Source organism: Myotis daubentonii, chromosome 3, assembly GCF_963259705.1.
Source record: "Myotis daubentonii chromosome 3, mMyoDau2.1, whole genome shotgun sequence".
In the NCBI taxonomy this organism is placed as follows: Eukaryota; Metazoa; Chordata; class Mammalia; order Chiroptera; family Vespertilionidae; genus Myotis; species Myotis daubentonii.
Window position 1 is genome coordinate 57,538,366 of NC_081842.1, and position 23,496 is coordinate 57,561,861.

Sequence of the window (23,496 nt, forward strand, 5' to 3'; positions counted from 1 at the left end):
GAGCAAATCTTCCAGGCACAGATGCCAGAGGATTCGCCTGCACTGGGGGTCAGGAGCTCACCCCATAGGAACTCAACCCAAGGAGTGGGAGCAGATCTGTGCTCCGTCTGCGCTTCAGACAGGCTCAGCCTCTGCAAGCACAAAGGTTGGTGCTCAGCAGTGCCATTTGCTGTTTGACGGAGAAACTGGGGTTAGGAGAAGAACAATGCCTGGTGTGCCAGAAAAACACGAATGCATTGCAGGGCCCCAGCCCTCCGTTCAGCGGCCTCAGATACAGGGAGAAACCCGGAGGAACATGCCTTCAGCCTTTCCGACCTGCGGTTGCGGGACAAGCCTGTCACTACAGCAGTGATCTCTGAGACTGGGCTTCCTCCCGACTCCTGGCCTGGCATCTGGGCTTGTCCTTTTGGGAGCACATGGGATGTTCCATGTGGTGGTGAGACCCGGAGCACAGGAGAGGATGTGCCGTTTAGGCTGAGTCATCTAGGGTCCATCTCACTTTTGCGCTACTGTTGGCAAGATTGATCAAAGAACGTCCATCCAGCTGGCCTCCATGAGACGTGGAGTCAGAGGGTCCGGTCCTGAGTCTCCGGTAGTGAGTGCCATTCCTCCTGGCTGCCCGTGAGGACTGGGGGGTCTACAGTTTGGGGGATAGATTTGATCCCTTGGGATTAGGTGGCCTTGGTAATAGGTATGCATTCATTGATTCATTCACTCACTCACTGTTAACTTATTAAGCACACATTTCTTCGGGCCTAGTCTTGGCCTTGGCATTATCCCATCTCTGTGGTGGTGGCCCCTTTCCAGCCAATACTTTCCACCGATCATCCCGAGTGTTTTGAATAGAACCATTTTTTTAACTGCTTCTTTTAAAAAATGTTTTTATTGATTTTAAAGAGAGAGGGAGGGAGGGAGAAAGAGAAGATTGATTAGCTGTCTCCCATATGCACCCCAATGGGGGACAAACCCGCAACCTGGGTATGAGCCCTGACCGGGAATTGAACCGATGACCCTTTGGTGCACAGGATGACTCTCAACTGAAGAAGCCACACCGGCCAGGGCTGAAACCTATAGAACCATTAATCCTATTTTTGTAACTACTTTCATTCTTTAAAAAAAGTGGGATAAAGGAGTAGTTTTCAAAATATGTTAAATATATTTGAATAGGTTTGAACCTATCTGTATATATATTGACTAGGTTACAAAAGTGGGATAAAGGAGTAGTTTTCAAAATATGTTAAATATATTTGAATAGGTTTGAACCTATCTGTATATACATTGACTAGGTTACCTCTAGAAATGCAGTAGTAATTATCTCTGTGGCTCCGATTTCTACTACTCATTGCCTCAGACAACCCAAGGGCACTGCAGATGATGGCTGCTTGCTTTTTCTCAATACTTTAAATTTAGAAGCAAACATTTCGGGGCATCTTGTCTGTGCCAGACATTGTCAGGTATAAACAAGGGTCTAGATATGAGCCAGACCTTTTCCAGACATGCTCACAAACAACTGTAAGGAAAGGCAGGCTTGAACAAAAGTGCAGAGACAAGGCTTTGGAAACCCAGGGAGGGAAGGCTCATTTCATATGGACAGTGGAGTGTGCTTTATCCAGAGGACGTGAATTTCTACTGCCTCTCAAAGCTGGTAATGGAGCAAGCCAGTACTTCCCAAACATGTTGGATCATAAGAATGAGCTGGGATACTTATTAAAAATACGGATCCTCAGATCCCTCCCAAATTTTTAAAATCAGAATCTCCAGGTGTGGAGCTTGGGAATCTGTATTTTCAACAAAAGCCTCAACTGGTTCTTTAAGAAAAATAAAAAATGATAACATTATTGAACACTTAGCATGTGCCAGGCACTCTCTACGTACGTTAGGTGCATTATCTTGGTCTTCACAGCAACCCTGTGAGGTGGGGCTGTTTTTATCCGCATCTTTGAAGCACAGATGTTCAGAATCACCTGTGACCTAAGCGCAGATTCCTTTAACTTGGAATGAGAGCCTGGGTGGAGAGCAGTAGACATAAAGAGCTTGAAGACAGCGGCGCCACCTGCTGGTCTCCCTGGACCTTCTTGGTTTGTTCTAAAAGGGTCTGTGGCAGCGCCCCCAGCGGCCATGCGCACAGATGATCTTTCCCAGCTCAGAGGGTCCAGAAGTGAATGTGGTTGTCATGTGGTGACAGAGGCCGGCCTCACGGAGGCTGTGCTGTGCTGGGCCCCACAGTACACCTCTGTCTGTCTCTCCCTCAGGTGTCAGAGAGGTGATCCACTTGGCAATAATATGTGCGGAGCACCTCCTGTGCGTCAGGCATGATGCTTACGAGGGTTCCTTCGTTCCTAGCAATTCTATGAGGAAGGGAACTGGGGCCCAGAAAGATGAACTCACACAGTTTGTGAGGCAGAGACAGGATTCATACGCAGCTCTTTCCCTTCATGATGACTCCCCTTAGAAGAGAGAAGGCCCTCGGAAGAGGACTAACCTAGGATGGAGCCACCCGGTCTTGTTCAGCTGGAGGACTGATGCCTACATGAGTTACCAAGGAGATGCTTTAAACCAGCAGTCGCCAGCCGCTGGTCCACGGACTACTGGTGGTCCATGAGGTCCGAAAGGTTGTCGACGGCTGCTTTAAACTTTCTGAGCAGTGAGCAAGGAAGGCGGGTCAGAGGGGTGGGACGGGAAGAGAGAGGACCACTCGACTCCGAAAGTGAGGCCATCCATTTGCACTGAAGGCCAGTACTCTGGCAGGCTGGACCCCGGGGCAGTGCTTAGCAGAAGATGTCCTCTGTGGGCCCCAGAAACACCATGGCCAGGCCCCAAAGTCTATCCATGCAGGAAGGATGTACTACATTCTAGCCTGGGCCCCAAGCATGCAGGACAAGTCAGTTATGCTGGAAGGAGTAAGCTGATACTACAGGCCTAGCCAGAGGAAGCAGATCGATCATAACTGTAAGTGTGGTAGGTTACAGCCAACGAATTTGCTGAGGCTTGTTGTTGAAGATACTTTGTTGTTCCTATGAGTATTATTTCAAGTTTCAATTCTCTGTGACTAAAAGACACGGCTAGAATACAAGAATGTTCCCCTGTACATCGATAGTCATTTGGGGAATGGAAGCTGCCCCCAGCAGTTAACCTTTTGCTAAGGAGATCATGTCTGGATCTCTCAGTTCATGACACCCCTGAAGCCACCCGGCCGAGGTGCTTCCCTGAATCCCCCAACAGCTTAGTGGGCACAGGCAGAGTCCCCCAAGAGGAGACCAGGCGGCCTGGGCCCTCCGCGCACAGTGGAGATGACCAGTGTAACAGGGCAGTGGCCTGGGACTCAGGACACTGCAAAAAGTGCCCGGCACCCCCATACCCTGGGCTTTCCTGCCCGTCTTCCCAACCCCCGACCTGCCCTTGGCCAGAATCCCTGCCAGCCCGGGCTCCGTGATCCTGTGTCTAACGCCCCCCCCCTTTCTGTCCCCGCAGCGTGTCGGGGGGTGAGTTGTTCGAGCGCATCATCGACGAGGACTTTGAGCTGACGGAGCGAGAGTGCATCCAGTACATGAGGCAGATCTCGGAGGGAGTGGAGTACATCCACAAGCAGGGCATCGTCCACCTGGACCTCAAGCCCGAGAACATCATGTGTGTCAACAAGACAGGCACCAAGATCAAACTCATCGACTTCGGTCTGGCCAGAAGGCTGGGTAAGGCCTCTCCTATTGTCCTCGACATGTAGTGGCAGTGGCAGTGGCTGTGGCCCACACACTGGGTATTAGAGGGAATGCACAGCATTGGAGTTAAACTCAGAGACTGTGGAGATGGCCCAGGTTCAGAACCCACCTTTACCACTTACTAGTTGTGAGGCTAAGTCCCAAATTCCTCATCTGTAAAATGGGATGAGAGCAGTACCCACTTCACAGAGTTGTTATGGGGATCAAATGAGTGAATGCAGGTACAGTGATGAGAGCAGTGCGTTGCACATAGTAAGTAAGCACTTTTGTAGGTGTTAGCAATTTATTATTATTCCTAGAGGCCCAGTGCACAAAATTTGTGCAGGGGGGGGAGGGGAGCAGTGTGTTTGTGTCCCTCAACCCAGCCTGCACCCTCTCCAATCTGGGATCCCTCTCACAATCCAGGACTGCTGGCTCCCAACCACTTGCCTGCCTGCCCGCCTGCCTGATTACCCCTAACCGCTTCTGCCTGCCAGCCTGATCACCCTCTAACCACTCCCCTGCCAGCCTGATTGACACCTAACTGCTCCCCTGCCGGCCCGATTGCCCCTAACTGTCCTCCCCTGCAGGCCTGGTCGCCCCTAACTGCCCTCCCCTGCTGGCCTGGTTGCCCCTAACTGCCCTCCCCTGCTGGCCCGGTCACCCCTAACTTCCCTCCCTTGCCAGCCATCTTGTGTCCACATGGGGGCGTCCATCTTGTGTGTTGGAGTGGTGGTCAATTTGCATATTACCTCTTTATTATATAGGATTTTTGTTGTTGTTGTTGTCCCTTTTATATTTTTCACTCTGGTGCCTTCAGAGTGGAAGCACCTTGTAATGGTGCTTCCTGCACTTGCCTCCTACCGTCCAGTTTTCGGTCTCCTGCTGCTTCCTCTCATTTGATTCTCACAGCAACCCTGTGAGGTACGCAGGGCAGATGTTATGAGCCCAAATGATAGACTAAGAAAACGAGGTTCACAGTAGCTTTGCCCAGCAGGTCCCACCAGGAGCCAGGAGGGGTCCTGGGGCTGGAATAGGGACCCTGACACAGTTTGAGCTTCCTGAGCACCTGTGCTATTCCGGCCGTGTGTGAGGTGCAGGAGGTGGGCGGGACCTGCACCCAGCCCCGAGGTCATTTTGGTGGGTGACTGTCTGCCTCACACGCCACCTCCACCCACCCTGCCTGTGTAGCTCTGTGAGGTCTCAGGAATTGAGGAAACCGCTTCCCCCTCCACCCCCTGACCACAGCCTTGGCAACACGGGCCTGGGGCCGGCAGGGGCTGGCCTTCTTCACCGCCCTGCAAGGAGCCAATGGCACTGGATGCCCAGTCCTGGTTGAGACCGTGTGGGTGATAAAGAGGAAAGTGAGGGAGGCGGTCCCGCTAGGCTGTGGCTCCCTGGTGATCGGTGCCCCGAGGTTGGGCGAATGCACCTGCTCTGCTCTCTCCTGCTGCGGGCACGGTGTGGGGGCCACCGCTGGTGGACAGGAAACCCTAACAGTTTAAACAAATAGGGCACAGCTGGCCTAGGGTGCTAGCGTGTCAGAGCCCAGAGAACACCATGGGCAGGCTGCCTTAGAGAGGGGATATGTGGGGACAGGGTGTCTACCACGGGGCAGAGAACTGGGGAGTTAAGATGTAGCAGGAAGGGTTCAGGCTGGAGCTGGAGCAGAGCTCCCATGTCCGAGAGCCATTCGGTGCCTTGTCTTAGAGCACTCACTGGGGCTCTGTTGTTAACAGGACCAGGGGCAGCCAGGGGCCAAAGGCGTGCCACCCCTCCAGGAGCTGGCACCTGGTGTGCGTACTCCGGCAGCTCTTGTCCTTTATGGCTCAGAGGCACCTGCGGCTAAGGTTTTCCTGACGATCCTCCCGGCAGCTCCTGGGAGGAGAGAGATGAGGTTGCACGTGGAGAGGCCGTGGAGTAGGAGGAGCCTGGCTTGGGAGTCAGGACCCCTGGCACCACTGTTAACTGGGGGGGTAAATCACTCCACTTCCCTGGAGCCTGTCCGCGGAGCCGGGGGTTGTCGAGAATGTTACATAGGAAAGTTTGTCAAGCAGGCAGCAGGGCTCACTATTACCAAGCACAGGTCCCAGCCCCGGCTCAGGGCACTCGTGGGAGAGGCAGGCACAGGGCAGAGCCCTGGCAGCAGGGGTTTAGCAGCCTCTCCTCCCCGCCCCACCCGCTGAAGGCACTGGGGCGAGGGTGCGGCTGCTCGGTCTCATGGTGCATTGATGCACTTGTTTAACGGGAGGCCGGGTCTCTGTGCCTTCTCCCGGGAGACAGCAGCTGAGGCCGGTCCTCTCTGTGTCTCTCCCGGGCGCACAGATGAGGGCATCCGAGAACGATGGGTTTGGCTCCACAGTGTTCTGACCAGTGATCCCTCTCTCTCTGGTTACAGAGAATGCGGGGTCTCTGAAGGTCCTCTTTGGCACCCCGGAGTTTGTGGCACCTGAAGTGATCAACTATGAGCCCATTGGCTACGCAACAGACATGTGGAGCATCGGGGTCATCTGCTACATCCTGTGAGTCTTGGGTATAGGGAGGCAGGGGCAGGGAGTGCCACAGGAGGGTCCGCAGGCTGCCCTGATGTTCAGGGGCCAGGGTGGCTCATGGTGGCGAGCCTTCTCCAGAGTCAGGAGGGTGGCAGGCTCCCATCTTACCCCCTGGCCTGCCCTGCTTATGCTCCCAGAGGTCAGCCACCCACTTCACACTCCCATGGGAGCACCTAGCTCCACACACCAGGACCGGCCTTCCGGGCCCCTCGCCATCCCTGATGCTGTCCAGCCTGGGGCCTCTGGTTAGGAGGGTGGGAATGTGGCTGGCACCATGTAATTTACCTTCACTTGTGTAGGTGGGTGTGGAGAGGAGGGAGGGAGCCCAGGTGTGCATCTCCTGTGGGCGTCATCATTGTCTGCAGAGGACAGCACCCCATCCTCGCTGCAGTGGTCTGGACCAGCGCTTCACAAAACAGCACCATGTGTGAATCACCGGAGACAGTTTAGGTTGCAGGGTGGTTCAGAAGGCCTGGGGTACCTGGGAATCCACATTTCCAGGAGGGAAATGTCCAGGTTGCCAGTAGTGCTGGTCCAGGGATCGAGCCCTGAGGACCAGGCTTTAGGTGGGGTTATAGCTACACCTGGAGGGATAGGAACAGGCAAGGGCACTAGGACTGTGGGGAGTGGACAGCCACGTGGGAGTGTTCACAGTGAACACATCCATGTAACCTATACCCAGATCATAAACCACACACTCCCTCTTGGTGGGATCTTGCTGGTTTCACCTCTGAAGCCCGGGCCGCAGACAGCCATCGGCCTGAGAGGCAGCTCGCGAACGTGTGTGACAGCACACAGCTATGGGATGGTTACCCAGAAGGTGTAGATGTGCACTCATTCATTTTGTGAAAAAATAGATTTTGTTCTTCAAGCAAAAGGAAAATTAAGCGTTTTCATGGTAAATATGAGGAGGACCTCTCAGAATGCTTCCTTGGACCCCTGGGGTCCCCAGCGTGAGCAATGGCTGTGGGCGGCCCTGCTGCACAGCCAGGCCTCAGGAACCCCTGTTACACAAGCTTTTCCAAATGAGGAGTGATTTTTTGTGCGGAGTGGCTTTTACACAGGCTCAGGAGTTTCACTGTCACTGTGGCCTGTGAGGACAGCCTCCCTCAGCATCACAGCCTCCCTGTATCACAGATTCTGTACCCGAGTCATCTTTCCCCCTCCTCACTGTCACCCCCACCAGCATGGCTTCCCCCAGAGCAGCAGAGAAGGTCCCGGCCAGGAGTGCGTTTCCCTGCCTCTCCCTCTTGCAGACCTCTCCAAGAAAAATGGGGCTGACGAGTAGAGAAAGCTGCACCTGACTCTGGAGGCCTGGCTCCTCGGTAAATAAGGAAGCAGGACAGTGGGCCTAGCCTACCCCTTCTGGGGCTGCCCCGCTGGACGATGCTCACACTGCCCAGGGCCTGGCTTGGTCCCTGAGTCCCTCTGCAGCCACGAGAGACGTGCCTGACTCTCTCCCCGGCTTTCCCACACAAGCCGAGATCATCTGCAGCCACGGATTTCACAGGGCCCTCCTTTAATTCTCAGGACAAACCAGGGAGAGGGTCATGGCAGGGCTCCGACCTCCATTTGGCATTGAGATGGCCAAAGACTCCCACGTGGCTGTCCCCTCCCCACACTCCTAGTTGACCCAAGACTGACGCGTTTGCCAGGGTACAGGACTTTTAGTGCTAAAGCAAGGACAGTCCTGGGCCAACTAGGGCCTGTGGTCTCCCTGCTGGTCAGGGCCAGCACAGTGACTAAACTGCTCAGTACATGTTCACAGTGACACGTCTGCATAACCCACACCCAGATCATGAACCAAAACACTCCCAGGGCCGCGGGGCCCCTGCTGGTGCCCTCCCAGTTACTACCCCCCGGGAATAGCTATAATCCTCATGTCTAAGACCATGCGTTAGTTCTGCCTAGTCTTGAACTTGATATAAACGGAATCACACAGAAAGACAGGCCTGGCTTCTTTTCCTCAACACTGACTGTGAGGCCCATTCACATTACTGTGTGTAGCTGTAGCCGCTCGTTCTCGGTGCTGTGCAGTGTCCACTGTGGAGCATCATCCCACTTGTGTATTTATTCCGTGTTGATGGGCTTTTGAGTAGATTCCAGTTGGGATGTTGCGAGGATTCAGATACATGTGTGTTAGTGAATATACTTATGCATTTCCGTTGGACATATATAATCCACAACTGGAATCACTAGGTCATAAGAGCACTTTATTTTAAAATGGAAATCCTTTTAGGTGGAGGAACATAGTAACTGGGATAATATGTTGTATTGTTTACTAGATTATTTTTAAAGCAAAGACCAAGAAGTAGGGCAGAGCTTTTGAAATGGGGAGAAAGTGATTCTGATGAGTGGGGCACCAGCCTGAAGTTGTTTGGGAGCGGGGGTGGGGGGTGTGGAGAGGGAAGAGAGGCGTGTGTGGTGGGGACTCAGGTCAGCCCTGCTTAGCCTCCGGCAACCCTTCCCCCCTCCACCTCCCCCCCCCCCCCCCCCCGCAGGGTCCAGTACCCATCACTGTGGGCTGCTCTGCCCGCTGGGACTTTTCCCCGCTGGCTCTCGCAGTGGGATTGAGGTTTGGCAGTTCCCTCCCGAGCTAGGGCTCTCAGCAGAGCACAACTGTTGGAACCCGAGGGATTGCTTCCTCCCAGTCCTGCTGTGCAGAAACCTGGAGCCACTGCTGGAGCACCCAGAAGAGGCTCTCTGGCGCCCCTGCTGCACAGCCAGGTTTAGGAACCGCTGTTGCAGAAGCCTTACCAAGAGGGGAGTGATTTTTTGTGCACCCCGTCCCTCTCTTTGGAGCTTGGTTGTCTGTCTGGCAGTTCCTGTCGAGCCACCTTCTGCATGTGTACCAGAGAACCTCCTCCCCACCCCTCCATCTCCTTTCTGAGGCCAGGGAGGGATGGGGAGGCCAGGGAGTTGGGGGACAGGTGATAACATTTATTATTATTTAAAATAATAACATTTATTATTTATGAGCGCCTCGTAAGCAACCAGTGCTGCCTGCTGTCTTTGTAGGTGGCTCTGACTTTGTTGGAGGGACTCCTCAAGCCCTGGGAGAGGTCAAGGCAGAGCCAGCCCTGGTGCTAGACACCTGGTCCCCTGCCTGCCTGGCTTTTCCAGGCAGAGTAGAGATGCAGCAGGCAGGGCTATGGGGTCCCTACCCTCTTACCCCTCTTCTGAAAAGAGAGAGTCGACTTTGTGAATCTCCTGAAGACTCTTCTCGTGTTAGAAAAACCTACTTGATTTCTGGCAGGAAAGCGAGGACGGGGTGCTTTAGGCCACACTTCCATGTGGAAGAACTTCTAAGCCCCGCCTTTTCTCTAAGACCTTCCTCTCCTGCGTCCCTGCCCTCTGTTCCTGAACACTTGGTGTTCCCTCACTGCCTGCAGGGGCACCACCCCTCTGTGCCCAGCCCTCACCCTGTTCCAGCATTCCTTCTCTCTCCCTGCCCTCAAACCAGGGTAAAGAGCAGCTACTGCTCTGCTTTCTCCTCCCAACCATCTTCCTGACGGGGCAGTGAGAGACTTCCCGTTTCGGCTCATTTGTTGAGCACCCGCCATGAGAGAGAGCCAGAGTCAACCCCATCAGAGTCTAACTTCTGGGGACAGCAGGCGGTGAATGGGGGCGAAGTGCCAGGGCCCAAGCATCGGGTACGTACTCAGACTTGGGTTTGAATGCAGGGCTTTTCAGAAGGATGCAGTGGCCCCACCCAGGGCAGCCCCCCTCTCCACCGATGAGCCAGACATCTCTCTGAGTCCAGCTCCGTGGGTACCCTATGCCCACACCAGGCCCAGCCACCACCTGCAGGTTCTTGGGTGGTGTTTAGCATGACTAAACCCCAGCTCTCTGCTTCCTAGGCCACTGCACAATAGGATACCCAGCTCTTCCTGTGGGACCTGCCCACCCTCGCAGTTCTCTCACCACACTTCAGTATTTGAAGGCTAAAATGGAATCAGAGGCGAACTCTTCCTAAGCAATCAGTAGTTCTGCTAGCAGATATGTGGTCTCCTTAGCTGGCCGTTCATGCAGCCAGCCGGTCATCTGCTGCTTGAAAAACACCATGGGGAAAGTGTAGTCCAAGAAGCACTTCTCTTTGTTTAAGAAAGGGTTCACGCCCTAACCGGTTTTGCTCAGTGGATAGAGCGTCTGCCTGCGGACTCAAGGGTCCCGGGTTAGATTCCGGTTAAGGGCATATACCTTGGTTGCAGGCACATCCCCAGTAGGGAGTTTGCAGGAGGCAGCTGATCGATGTTTCTCTCTCATCAATGTTTCTAGCTCTCTATCCCTCTCCCTTCCTCTCTGTAAAAAAATCAATAAAATATATTAAAAAAGAGAAAGGAAGAAAGAAAGAAAGAAAGAGAGAGAGAGAGAGAGAGAGAGAGAGAGAGAGAGAGAGAGAGAGAAAGAAAGAAAGAAAGAAAGAAAGAAAGAAAGAAAGAAAGAAAGAAAGAAAGAAAGAAAGAAAGAAAGAAAGAAAAAGAAAGAAAGGGTTCACCTTTCTCCTGCCTTTCTGCCCTGAGAGCAGAACAGACCTTGCGTCAGATTCCCTGGGCAGAGTTTGGCTGCAGTGAGGTATTAAGACATTAGAACATCCTGCAGTACTGACCACTGGGACTCATCAGCACAAAGACTAACATTTGACCATGAAAAATGAACATGAAGACTCTGTATTCACTGATGAAAGGCCATATTAAGTGAGGAAAAGAGCATCCAAGAACTTGCCCACACTGATAACCATTTTGTGAAACCCAGATGAATCCTTTGGTTAAGTTGGGGAGGAAAAAAATTTTCCTCTGCCCTTTTAGGTTCAGTAGTGGGGGCCTGCAAATCAAACAAAAGACAGATTAACAGGAGGAAAAAAACAGATTTGACTATGTACATATGCATAAGAGGTAAAGAAATGTGACTCAAGGAGGCATTTAGGGCCCTAACCGGTTTGGCTCAGTGGATAGAGCGTTGGCCTGCGGGCTCAAGGAGGCATTTAGGGTCTGAAGCTCATATACTGTTTTAACAAAGAGCAATAAGTTGGAGAGAAGTCATTAGACCAGAGAAAAGGGTCTGGGCAAGGCTTGTGGAGGGGTTAAGTTGTTAGAAGATCCTAGGAAAGGTATGGTCAATAAGGATTGTTTCGCAAGTTTGTCATGCAAATTTGTTATGCATATAAGAGTCTCCTCCTCCACAAATGGAAATGTATATCACCTTAACAAAGAGAAATTTATGTCCTGCTTTTAGACAGAAAGAGAGAGGGCAGAGAGCTAATTGCCTTCAGCTCAAGATAATCCTTATGCCATATTTGGGATCAATTTAAAACTAGGCAAGACTAGGAAGAGAGGTGAGTGGTTGAGTTTTAATGCTACGATTATTCTGTTTGTTATTGGGTTAATTTTTTAATCAAATGATGCTTGATCCTTATGTAAATCCTGGCAACAAAGTAAAAGTTCAAAGAAAGTTTTAAAAAATCTGTAAAATCCCACCACCCAGAAATAGCATTACTAAAATTAGAACACTCTCTTTGTTATCACGCTCTGCATAAATACCATGTTTTATTTTAGAGACACACTCTTTAATAGGGGAGATGCTGGGGGAGCTCAGTCAGGCAAGGAGCCAGCTGGGGCTCAGGGGTATTTCAGATGGATGGGCTGCCAGGAAGGAGGAGCACCAGAGGCCAGAGGTGAGGAGGCTCTCCCTGGCTGTGAACATTACAGAGATTAAGGCCTGTCTTTGCAGGATTACAGCTCCTAATTAGGAAGGGAGGTTTACAGAAGGGGGCCTTTCAGCATTCCACAGCTGGGTTGTTTGCTTTTTCTGCAATCTTTTGGAGTGCTGAAGGACTCTCTCCCCCCTCCCCCCGCTTCTGTTTCAAATGGAAAATGTCAAAGCAGAAAGAAGCAGGTGGCTGACAAGCAAGAGTTGGGCTGCTTCTTGGTGGGCCTAACTGAGGTCTGCGAAAGAACAAAACTTCAGGGGAGTAAATGTGAAGGTGGAAATGACTTTATTGAACGATTCATAAATCAGGCAACATCCCATCTAGTAAATAGAGAGATGCTCCCAGCATCAGTAGGAAATGGAAGGGTTTTATGGGCAAAAGGAGTCCTAGCAAAAGGAGAGAAAGGATTATTTCAGGCTCGGACCTTTTCTTTGGGGCGGGGAGAGGGATGGAAAGGGACCAGCAGAGTTTTGTTGTGCAGGTGACCTCCCTGGGGCTAATCAGGGAGTTTCAGATTGACTAACGATTACATTTCTGGAAGAGGTTGAAGTTACAATTTAATCTTGGTTTGATGTTGTGAGAGCAAATGACTCCATCTTGGGCCTGTTATCCCTTTTTTTAACAGCTCACAGGGGATGGCAGGGATGGGAAAGCTTGGAGTGCCTGGGAAGTCTAGGCCAGCATCCTTGGTGTATAAAAGGGGAAACTGGGGCCCAGAGCAGGAAGGGAGTGGCATGTAACAGCGTAGATTCGGGGATCGATAAGCTCCCACCCTTCCCCCACTGTTATGTGACCGAGAAGGATGATCTCCATGCATTCTTAAAACATAAATCAGAGACTGAGACACTTTAACGCCATCTATAAAAATCTGTTATTCAAAAACGCAAGTCTGTTGATCAGGGTGAGGTAATTCACATTACCAAAGCTTGCTTCTCCTCACAAGGGCCTTACCAGAGGGTTCCTTCCATGCCAGGGCTTCCTCACGGTGTGTCAGTGGGTTTTGTTTTACAAAACTTCATTCTCGGGTGCAGGTGTATCTCAGGGGCTGAGGGCCTTGAATGCTGAAACTGCCCCAGGAGGCTTTGTGGGATTATGACGAGCGCTCCTGGGATTTGGGAGACTGAATTTAGTGAAGCCTTAACTTGGGAAGCTGATGGCAGGAATGGCCCAGATTCATCTCGTGGGGTTCAGGAGGAGTCAGGGCTACCTAATTTGTGGGGCCCAGTACGAAATTTAAAGGTGGGGTGAGTTGTCCAAACACTAAGAATCTCCAGCTAACAGTAGCAGAATATTAAACCAAGGGGTGGGGGGCATCAAAGGGTGGGGCCCTGTGCAACCTCGAGGCTGCCCTAGATCAGGGTGAATGGGGAGTGGATGTGTGGTGTGACAATGGAGTCCTCAGAGGTGAGCGGAGAGGCCATTGAGCCATAAAGCTGTTCTAGTCTTCCTTGAGATTTTACCATCCGAATTTTATCTGGAGTAAGCTATGGGTAAATGAGTCATTTCTGAGATCACAGACTGGGGAGGCAGTGGGATGAACTGTCTACAGAAGAAGGGGAACATGTGTGGTCATGGGCCCAGCACTTCCTGTAGACCAGGCCTCGTGCAGGTCCCTGCACTACCAGTTCCTTCATGTTCATGGAAAGGTTTGTATAAAGTTGCAGGTAAGATTCAGGCTCTAGAGACAGATGCTGTCGAATGGCAAAACTCAAAACATCAGAGTTTGGAGTAAGGAAAGGTGTATTGATCGAGAAGGCGGCGACAGAGAAGGTGGGAGACTTAGCAATGCCTCAGAACCATCTTCTCGGTGGACGAGGTTAAGGGTCTTTAAGGAGCTTGGGGGAACACGTGTGCGGAAGCGCTGGTGGGGCAGGTGTTGATGTAAGACCTTGGAACTCGGCCGTTTATGGTGAGGGGCGTCTTCACTGCATCTCCTGGACAGCGGACCCTTTGCTCTGAAGGGTGTGGCATTCAGGTTCCGGTTACGTTCCAGTCCGTTGGTTCCGTGTGTGACTGGTGGGCGGGGGAGACTTTGGGTCCAGGTCCAGCTGGAGGTCGAAGTTCTTTTCTCTGCGCGTGCTTCGGCTGCGTGACATTGGGGTTTTGGTCTGTTGTCTCTGAAAAGTAACTCACATCTTGTTACACAGGATAGGACTGTTCTGAGCTGGTTCTGCGTTTGCGACACCTGGGTTCAAATCTCACTGGCTGTGAATCCTTGGGCAAGTTACTTAGCCCCACCCCCGGGCCTCAGTTTCCTCATCTGTGAAACTAATGCGTTACCTGCACGATAGGGTGATGTTAAGGTTGAATGAGTTTATCTCTTTGTCCAGTGCCTGGCACATGCCCTAGTGAGTATTTGCTGCCGTGACGGTGGTGATGGAGAAGGGGAAGGAGGGAGGGAGAAGTGGAGGCGGTGACCACTCTGGTTAAGTAGTAGGTTCTCCTTACTGAGGAGGAGTCTGTGACCGAGTGCTGAGGGGATGTCCACGGTCACCCAATGAACAGGCATGCCCTTTCCCCCACTGCGGGGCCGCTGTGGGAGCTTTCTGGTTTGGCCTCAATGCCTCAGGGCACTGAACTTGAGTGTAGATGGGTCACCAAGCCCACATTGCTGATTCCATGTCCACCATCCATCTATCCACACATCCTTGCTGAGCACCGTGTGTGCTGGGCCCTCTGGGTGCTGACAGGAGCAGGACAGGTGGGTGCAGTAATGGCTGCTCTCTACCATGTGACCATCGTGGGAGGGGCAGGAGCACAGGGACCTTGCAGAGGTTCTGTGGGGAGAAGTTCTGGCCTGGGTCTGGGGGAGAATAGGAGACAGGGAGGAGGTGTCCTGCTGTGTACTGTGTAAACGGAAGTACATTCCTTCGGCCTCAGCCTCACAGGCAGGAAGTGTCCAGAGACACCCCAAAATACAGTGAGCACTGAGAAGAGGCGGGGCCACTAAAGCCTGGAGAGCCACATCCTCTCTTATTTCCCCAGGCGGGAGGAGAGGCAGGCACAAGGGCGTTTGGGGGTGCAGGGCTTTGCCGGCTCTCACCCTTGACCTCAGCACTCACTTGGGGGGATAATCTCACCCTACTCTCCTTCTCCCCCTCACCCTCATCCCTCACCCCCAGTTCATCTGCTCTCCTGCTCTTCTCCCAGGGTCAGTGGACTTTCCCCCTTCATGGGTGACAACGATAACGAAACCTTGGCCAACGTTACCTCAGCCACCTGGGACTTCGACGACGAGGCCTTCGATGAGATCTCCGATGACGCCAAGGATTTTATCAGCAACTTGCTGAAGAAGGATATGAAGTAATGAGCTGAGATTTCCATCTTTCAGCTTCCCCAGGCCCTGGACTGGTGTCTGGAGGCAGGGAGATCCTGTGCCTGTCGTGGGTCCCTCACCTGGAGGGAGGGTGGGCATTGTGCATGTGGGGGGTGGGGAGGGAAGGGTCTTCCTAGGCCCCTGCTCCCCTGTGCCGGACACTCCACTCGGCTTGAAGAGCACCGAGACCTCACATGAAAAGCAACCCTTAGCCAGGGCTTGCAGGGGGAGTGGCTGCTTGTGCATGAAGAGTGACGGCCCCTTTTGTTTTCCCTGTCCGGTCGTGGCCTGGGGAAGCCCTGCTGGAACCTCGGCCCTCTTCAGGGTTGCACAGCGTGTCCTGTCTGTGGGTCCTGACTGTACCTCCAGGCCACTCTGGTTTGGTGGTTTTTCTATCTAAATTATTTAAGACAGTGGTTCTCAACCTTCTGGCCCTTTAAATACAGTCCCTCATGTTGTGACCCAACCATAAAATTATTTTCGTTGCTACTTCATAACTGTGATGTTGCTACTGTTAGGAATCGTAATGTAAATATCTGATATGCAGGATGATCTTAGGCGACCCCTGTGAAAGGATCGCTTGACCGCCAAAGGGGTCGCAACCCACAGGTTGAGAACCGCTGATTAAAGAACTCCCTGCCTGAATATGGCCAGGCACCGTTCCCACTGCCCAGAGTTACGCTGTGCTCCCAGACCACGGGGCTCAGCCCTCTCCCAGCTCCATCTCTGTCCCCATAACAGTGCAGACACTGAGGTTCCCCACCTCCACCTTCTAGGGCTGCCTGGGGCTGCCCGCGTGGTCTGTGGATGAATCTACAAAACACTTGTGAAAAGGGGGCCGCTGTGGTGTGTGCAGTTGTATAAGAAGAGGCTGTGAGGAAAGGTCAGACATACAAGGCACTCAGTATTTCATTGAAAGACTGGAGGTTGGCGTTGCCGAGGAGGTGAGGTTGGAGGAGGCCTTGGGTGTGGCAGACAGAATTCATCGATGAGAACTCACTTGGTGAGGGGAACCAGCTAAACCAAGTCAGGAAGGTGAGAGGGGCTACGTGTGTGGGGGGAGAGAGATGGCTCACCCCAAGGGAAGGGAATAGGGGGGGTTCTGTTGAGAGCAACTGGCCAGTTGGGCTCCACACCCCCTCTGTAAACAGGTGGCCAGAGGATGCAGGGCCGAGGAACTGTCCTTGGCAATAAGAAGCAGTTATAAGCTTGGCCCAAGAAGGGTAGTGTTGAAATAGGCGGTGTGACAGAGGATGAGAAAGGGAGGGGCAGCCCACCTCCAGGGCAGGCAGGAGGCTCTGCAATCTCAGGTGCCTGCCTGAGCAGGATTCCCCCAGAGCAAGTGGATAATCTTACTCCCCCCCAACACCCCCCCCACCCCCACCCCAGCAAGCCCTGCCTGGGACAGGAGAGTGCGCTTGCTAAAGGAGCAGCGTTGTGGGGGCTCTTTTTAGCGACCTCAGGGCCGACTTCTCCAGAGGCTGTGCTCCACACTCCTTGGCAGTGAGGTCTTCACATTTTTTTGTCCGGTCTTTGTATTAGAGCAGGCACACCCTAAGGAGAAGCTGCATGTTGGGAGGGGCCTAGAGTCCCTTCGGTGTGGTGGGAGGGGTCTCCCCTCCCAAGGTGTCCCAGGGAGATGCACGCCTCTTTCCCAATAACTGGTCCAAGGACGGCTTCATTCACTGAGGGTTTGGTAAAGAAGGTGTTATGTGTATATTTTATTTTCTCATCAGACCTTGAATTTATTCAATGAGCTGTGTTGGCCCCTCTGTGCTCATAAAATGCCCTCACCTAAGCACTGATTTCAAATAGACCAAGACACTAGATTCCCATGAACTCTCAAACTTAGCACGTCTCTTCAACCAGAAGTCTTCACCTAGCAGCACTTTTTAAAATGTTTTCCTGTTATAAAAGAAATACATGTAAATTATAGAAAATTTGAATATAAGAAATGAAGATAATTCATAGTCCCCTTATCTAAAAATCAGTACACTTGGCTACACTTAGCAAATTTACTTATACTCGTTTTTCTACGTATGTTAACATTTGGTTCTTTGGGCTTTATTAGTCCTATTACAATTAAGGTGAAATATTTCTAGATTCCCAGAGCTTTCAGAAAGAGTAAATGAGTTTCAGTGTGGTTCTAAGGTTGTCATAATGCATAGATTGTCTGTAGGACATAACTCTTTGAGTTTTAACAGGAAAAAGCTGATATTCAACCTCAACATGAGACATGAGAGTTTAGGAATTCTCAGAGATTTGGGCCTAATCTCTGAGGCAGAGAGGTGGGAGGATTAGGCTTCCATAGCCCCCAGCTCCCATGTGACCGGCAGACTGACCCCACTCTACAATGTGGTGCCAGCCATTCCCAGACACACCTGCCCTCCGGCACTTGCCCTTCCTGGACCCAAGAACAGGTTATGAGACTCCAGTTGCTTACTTGATGGTTAGGCCTTCTTTACTCTGACCTATTCTGCATCCAGCCTGTAACCCAGACCAAGAGAGGAAGACCTGGTCACGGTGGACGGACTAGGAGCAGATGCCCTGGGCTCTGCCCTGTGTGACTGGGGACAGGCACCCTCCCATTTCTGATCTCACAGCGGTCTCTGAGTCCCCTCCTGCTTAGAAGTCTTCTGATCTCTGCCTCTACCAGAAACCGCCTGGACTGCACCCAGTGCCTTCAGCATCCGTGGCTAATGAAGGACACCAAGACCATGGAGGCCAAGAAACTCTCCAAGGACCGGATGAAGAAGTACATGGCCAGAAGGAAATGGCAGGTAATGAGATGCTCACTCCGGACTGGAATGTTGCTTCTCCTATTTGCGTTTCAAGCCATCCTCATTCCCAACTTGCCCCAGCCTCACTCCAAAAATGTTTAAATCTTTTTCTGAAATAGTCTGGGACCAAGACTGGCATTTTGTGTCCTCGGGGCTAGGGATATGCACCTTTAGGACTATTCGGCAACCATAAAAAATGTGGTCTCCTTAAAGGCAATGTGATGGTATAAAATTTCTTTGCGATGAAGGGGGAGAGCACATGACCTACAAAGAGAGACGTGGCCCCACCCTCCAGGAATATTGAATGTTACTAGCTACGTGTCTTTAGGCAAGTGACTTACCCTTGTGGTGCCTTTGTTTTCTCATCTGTAAAGTAGGGATGATAGTGGTACCGATGTCACAGCCCTGTTATGAGAATTATATGATTCTAGAGGCCCAGTGCATGAAATTCATGCACTCGGGGGAATGGGTTCCTCAGCCCGGCCTGTGCCCTCTTGCAGTCCTGGAGTCCTTAGGGGATGTCCAACTGCTGGCTTAGGCCCGCTCCCCCTGCAGGCCTAAACCAGCAGTCGGACATCCTTAGTGCTGCCGTGGAGGCGGGAGAGGCTTCTGACACTGCCGCTGTGCTCACCAGCCCTGAGCTCGGCTCAGGGCTTCTGGCTGAGTGGCGCTCCCCTGTGGGAGGTACACTGACCACCAGGGGGCAGCTCCTGCATTGAGCGTCTTCCCCTTAGTGGTCAGTGTGCGTCATAGTGACCGGTCATTCGGCCGTTCAGTCGATTTTCATATTAGCCTTTTATTATATAGGATAATCTTCATCTGGCCTTTAGCACAGTGCCTGCTACATAGCATGTGTTCAAAAATGACACTAGTAGCTCATACGTCTCTGTGCTAGAGAACATTCAGAGCACTTTCTATACATCAAGTCTTTTAATCCTTGATTAATGTTATCCCCGCTTTTCAAGGGCAGAGAAAGGTTAGGAAAGTCGCCCAGGATCACTTAGCTAGTCAGTGGGAAAGGCAGGATTCTAACCCAGAGCCTGGCTCCAAAGCACACAGTCTTAACAACAACACAAAATTGCCTTCGATTTTAGCAGATGGATAAAACCATATCCGAAACCACAGAGAACTTATCATCATCTACTGTATTGTTTTACTCTCACTGTTAGTGTGATAAAATTCCCGGGCCACGGGAGGGGGCCTGCATTCTATACTCATGGAACGTATACTGTAGTGGAGGGACTGAAGCAAATAGACATAAAAGGACATAACACCCAGCAAGAATTATAAACTATCGGTATAGCTCTCCATACCATATATGTGAGTGCGGACAGGAGAATGGAGCCAGCCGCTGCCCGAGCCGGAGCACAGGGGGGTGACAGCATAGACGGAGGAGAAAGGCACAGAGGCTGAACCTCCGGGTTACGCTGACCTGAAAGGAGCCGTCTGTTCGCTATGCAGTCAGGCACCTGGGCATTTAGACCTGCCTGTGGCAGAGAAAAAGGAACCATTGTTTTAGGGGCAACTGGGACACTGGTCATCTGCTACACGGGATGACTGAACAGTTCCCTCAGAAACCACACTCCCCACAGAGGCAGGGGAGGGGCTTCAGGTGGGGGGTACAAGGGACTAGGAGCCGTGCTCCCCACAGCGGGAGTCAGTTCTTGATCCCCATGCCCACCCCACCCCATCCCCACCCTGTCTGAAGGGTTAGGTGGACCTGGCCACCCTCAAGTGCCAGGCAAGTTGAAAGACTGTGCTGCTCACCTTACCCTCCGGCGCTGTTAGCATCCAGTGAAATCGGAGTAGCACATATTCTTACAAACAAAACAAAGCAAGACAGGGCCACAAAAATCAAAGGTTGACTTTATTAATGGTTCTGTGGCCAACAGATCTCAAAGAAATAGTGGGATCTCTGGGGCAGGCAGGTGCTGGGTGGGGTGGGGCAGTCCTCAGCGGTGGCCCTGGGCTCTGCCTGCCGGGCTGCGGTTAAGGGGCAGCAGCTTCGCTGCAGGCTCTCTGGGAGCAGGCGCATCTGCTGTTGACACACCCACCCCGGGACAGGCGTGGAGAAGAGATAAGCAAATGGGAGAGGAAGCAAATGGAATTTTTTAGTCAAAGGGGTCAAGGAACCATTAATTTGCTGGTATTTTAATCACTTAAAATTTTTCTCTTGTTTACACTGTTATTAGTCAGAGGGTTTTCTGGAAGTGAGGGGCAGAAATTCTGGGAGAAAAGGGCAGAATTCAGAGAAGGAATTTTAAAGTCATATTTTAATATGGGTAGCAGCCTTTGGAAGTGATTTTCCCACAGACACGGTGGTTAGGCTTCACAGAAGTAGACCACACAATCCCTTTTGACTCGTCTTGTCCCTGAAGCATAATATCACTGGTGACAGTTCAGCTCCATCTGACCATCTTATGCTACATTGCTCTCTTAGGAAAACATTTTCACATTTTTTATGTTAATTTTCACCTGAGGATATTTTTCTATTGATTTTTAGAGAGAGTAGAAGGGAAGGGGAGAGACACAGAGAGAGAAACATTGACATGAGAGAGACACATTGATTGGTTGCCTCCCACACGGGCCCCGATGGGGGCCTGGGATCGAACCTGCAACTGAAGTACGTTCCCTTGACCAGAATCAAACCTGGAACCCTTCAGTCTGTGGGCCGACGCTCTATCCACTGAGCCAACCCAGCCAGGGCCATGTTCCCCACATTTTTAACTCCAGGCACCAGCACCTTAGCTGTCCTGGAATAGGTTCCCCATCAGAGCAGTGAGGTTCTGTGTGGTGGAGCAGGTGAGGTGGAGGGAAACAGAGGGGGCGGGATGTGGTGGAGGGAAAGGGCAAGCCCAGAACTCTCTACAGATACCCAAGAGGAAATTCCTTGTTTTCATTCTCATGTGGTTTTCATGAGAGGCCCAGGAGGAAGGAAGCAACATGGAAACAGCCCTATACACTAGGCAACATGGGGATGGCTAATCATATTATTGACCTTAGAATAAAATTATTCTGAGAGAAGGTATATTCTTCCACTTATACCTAGAAGAATGTTTAAAAGCTAGTAGAGCCTTGAGGGTGGGCAAATGGAACAGGATAACAGGGCTTTTGCATGCAAAACCAGAAACAAAAGACTAGGAGTTTGGAGGCCCAGGGACAACCATCTTTACTTTCTGGGAACCACGAAGGCCCCAGCAGCAAGGACCACAGGGCCATCAGGAGGAAAGCCTTGGGCATAGGATAGCACTGAGTACGCCTGGCAGTCACCTTGGATGTCATGCAGGTCTCGGGAAACTCCAATCTGGGGCTGTTGGTGTATAAAGGGTCTCTGACTGCGGGCTGGCTCGTAGGTAACTAGCTTGCCCACTTGCCAGGGACTGTCGCAGCTTTAGCACTGACAGACCCTTATCCTGGAAAGCCCTCCGTCCTGGGCACGTGGGGCTGGTTAGTCACTCTCGCGGGCTCCCAGGGGAGGGGAGCTGCTGGCTCAGAGAGGCCCGTACAGAGCATGCCTGCGTGCAGCACAGGACCCAGCCTGGCCATTGCCCTCAAACGAGAAAGAGGCTTCCTCCAAACAAGGATGGAGTTTAGGAAATTGAAACGTTGCTGCCTTGATGTTCCAAAAATTTCCTAAGGTCTTGATCAAGTAAAACAGCAACCAATTTTCAACTCAAAGGTATATACAAATATAGTTCTTTTCCAGTTCCAACAAATAACTTCCTTACCAATTTTTAAAATATGTTTTTTATTGATTTTAGAGAGAGAGGGAGGGAGGATAGAGAGATAGAAACATTGTGGAGAGAGAAACATTGATCAGCTGCCTCCTACATGGCCACTACTGGGGATTGAGCCCATAAACCGGGCATGTGCCCTGACCAGGAATTGAACCGGTGACCTCGTGGTTCATGGGTGGAATGCTCAACCACTGAGCCACATTGGCCTGGCCTATTTTTCCCCCCCATAAATGAGTTTCCAAAGATTGAATTATGGCATAGATTATTTTAAATGTTTTTCCTTATTAAGCACATATATCTCTCTGTTTTAGAAATCATATGTCATATCACTCCAACTGATGGAAAATTTTCCCGTGTATGGTCTATTTGTTAATGTGAATTTGCCGCCTCCTCGGAAATATCGTAACTCCTTTGTTTGCCTTGTTCTGGTAACTTCATGTTAGTCATGTTGTTAATAGACGAGGAAAGACTTCATTATTCCACACCATGGAAGTGAAGACCATCCTGGTGTTTGGAATTAGGGAGCCCAACTGCTCAGGGGGGTGTTTCCTGCTACATATTCTTGAACATGAATCCTAGTCTTCTGTGGAAGAGTAGAGCTACAGGGAGATTTGAATCTTCTGGTTCAAGGACATGAGGCCCAGAGAAGGGAACCAACTTGCAAAAGGTCACATAGTAATCAGTGGTTCAAGAACTAACCAGTCCCTTTTTGGGAATGAACTCTCTGCATTTAGAGACTCCTGGCGAGGGCAGACCTATCTGCATTGGATAAAGGATACAGGGAGAGGAGAAGGAAGGGCAGACTCTGAGAATCTGGCCGACTAGGAAGCAGCTTGGCCTGATGTTAACTATATGGATGGCTGCCTGTCTCTCGCACGTTCCTGAGGCCAGAGTAAGCTCCCACGGGAAGAGCTGGGTCTCTCAACACTCTCGCCAGCACATCAGACAGATCAATGTGGCAGCCTCCTCCAGAAGAGCACGCGAGATTGCCAAATGGTCTCGTTCTCTGCAGGGCCTTAGTGCCTCTGCACAGAGCTGTTACTCCATCATCGTCTCTCACCTGCTTCCCCACCTATCACCTCCCCCCGGGGCTTCCTGGGTTCTGTTCAGAGTGACCCAGTTTCACCACGGTGACAGAGGGCCAGAAGCATGCCAACACCAACAATGATGTATTTGAGAGGGTGGATGGGCAGAGGACAGAGCAAGATGGCAAGATGGAATGTCTGTCCAAAGTGCATGAAAACAGTCTGCAACACTGGTGGCATGTGACAAGAGAAAGTGATCATGGCCATAGCCACAGGCCACTGCTTAAACCACACACACACACATACACACACACACACTTTTCTATATGATTCCCTAGTGGCCTGAAATTCTTTACTTTGGAAATAATCCTTTTACTGAAGCATACTGGCTTTCCAACTAGTCCAGAGTTGTGAGGCTTTGCTGAAATACTTAAATGTATTTCATTTAACAGTAACAGTAACTTGAGGGAAATGGCTTTGGCACAGTTTGAGGCCCAGTGGGTGAGTGGGAGCCCTTTGCTGGTGTCCTCCCTCTCTCGGCAGCCAGTCTGCGCCGACATCTGCTCTCTGGATGCACAGCGTCTGGGCGCCTGAAAAGATGCTTTGGGTGGAAGCAGTTGGTTACACTTTAGTTTCTTATCTTAGTTTTCCCATTGACTTTAGAAAAGGAGTAAGAAACTT

General features: G+C 51.4%; 1 protein-coding gene across 2 annotated transcripts in view; it reads left to right on the plus strand.

Moving 5' to 3' along the window:
- The window catches only part of MYLK (myosin light chain kinase), a 178,218-nt gene that overhangs the window by 147,538 nt on the left and 7,184 nt on the right, over nucleotides 1-23,496 (plus strand). For both annotated transcript variants that reach the window (XM_059687642.1, XM_059687643.1), the window contains 4 exons: nucleotides 3,472-3,689; nucleotides 6,094-6,217; nucleotides 15,108-15,260; nucleotides 17,930-18,053. In XM_059687642.1, the coding sequence (XP_059543625.1) occupies nucleotides 3,472-3,689; nucleotides 6,094-6,217; nucleotides 15,108-15,260; nucleotides 17,930-18,053 (619 nt within the window). The remainder of the gene's footprint in view (nucleotides 1-3,471; nucleotides 3,690-6,093; nucleotides 6,218-15,107; nucleotides 15,261-17,929; nucleotides 18,054-23,496) is intronic.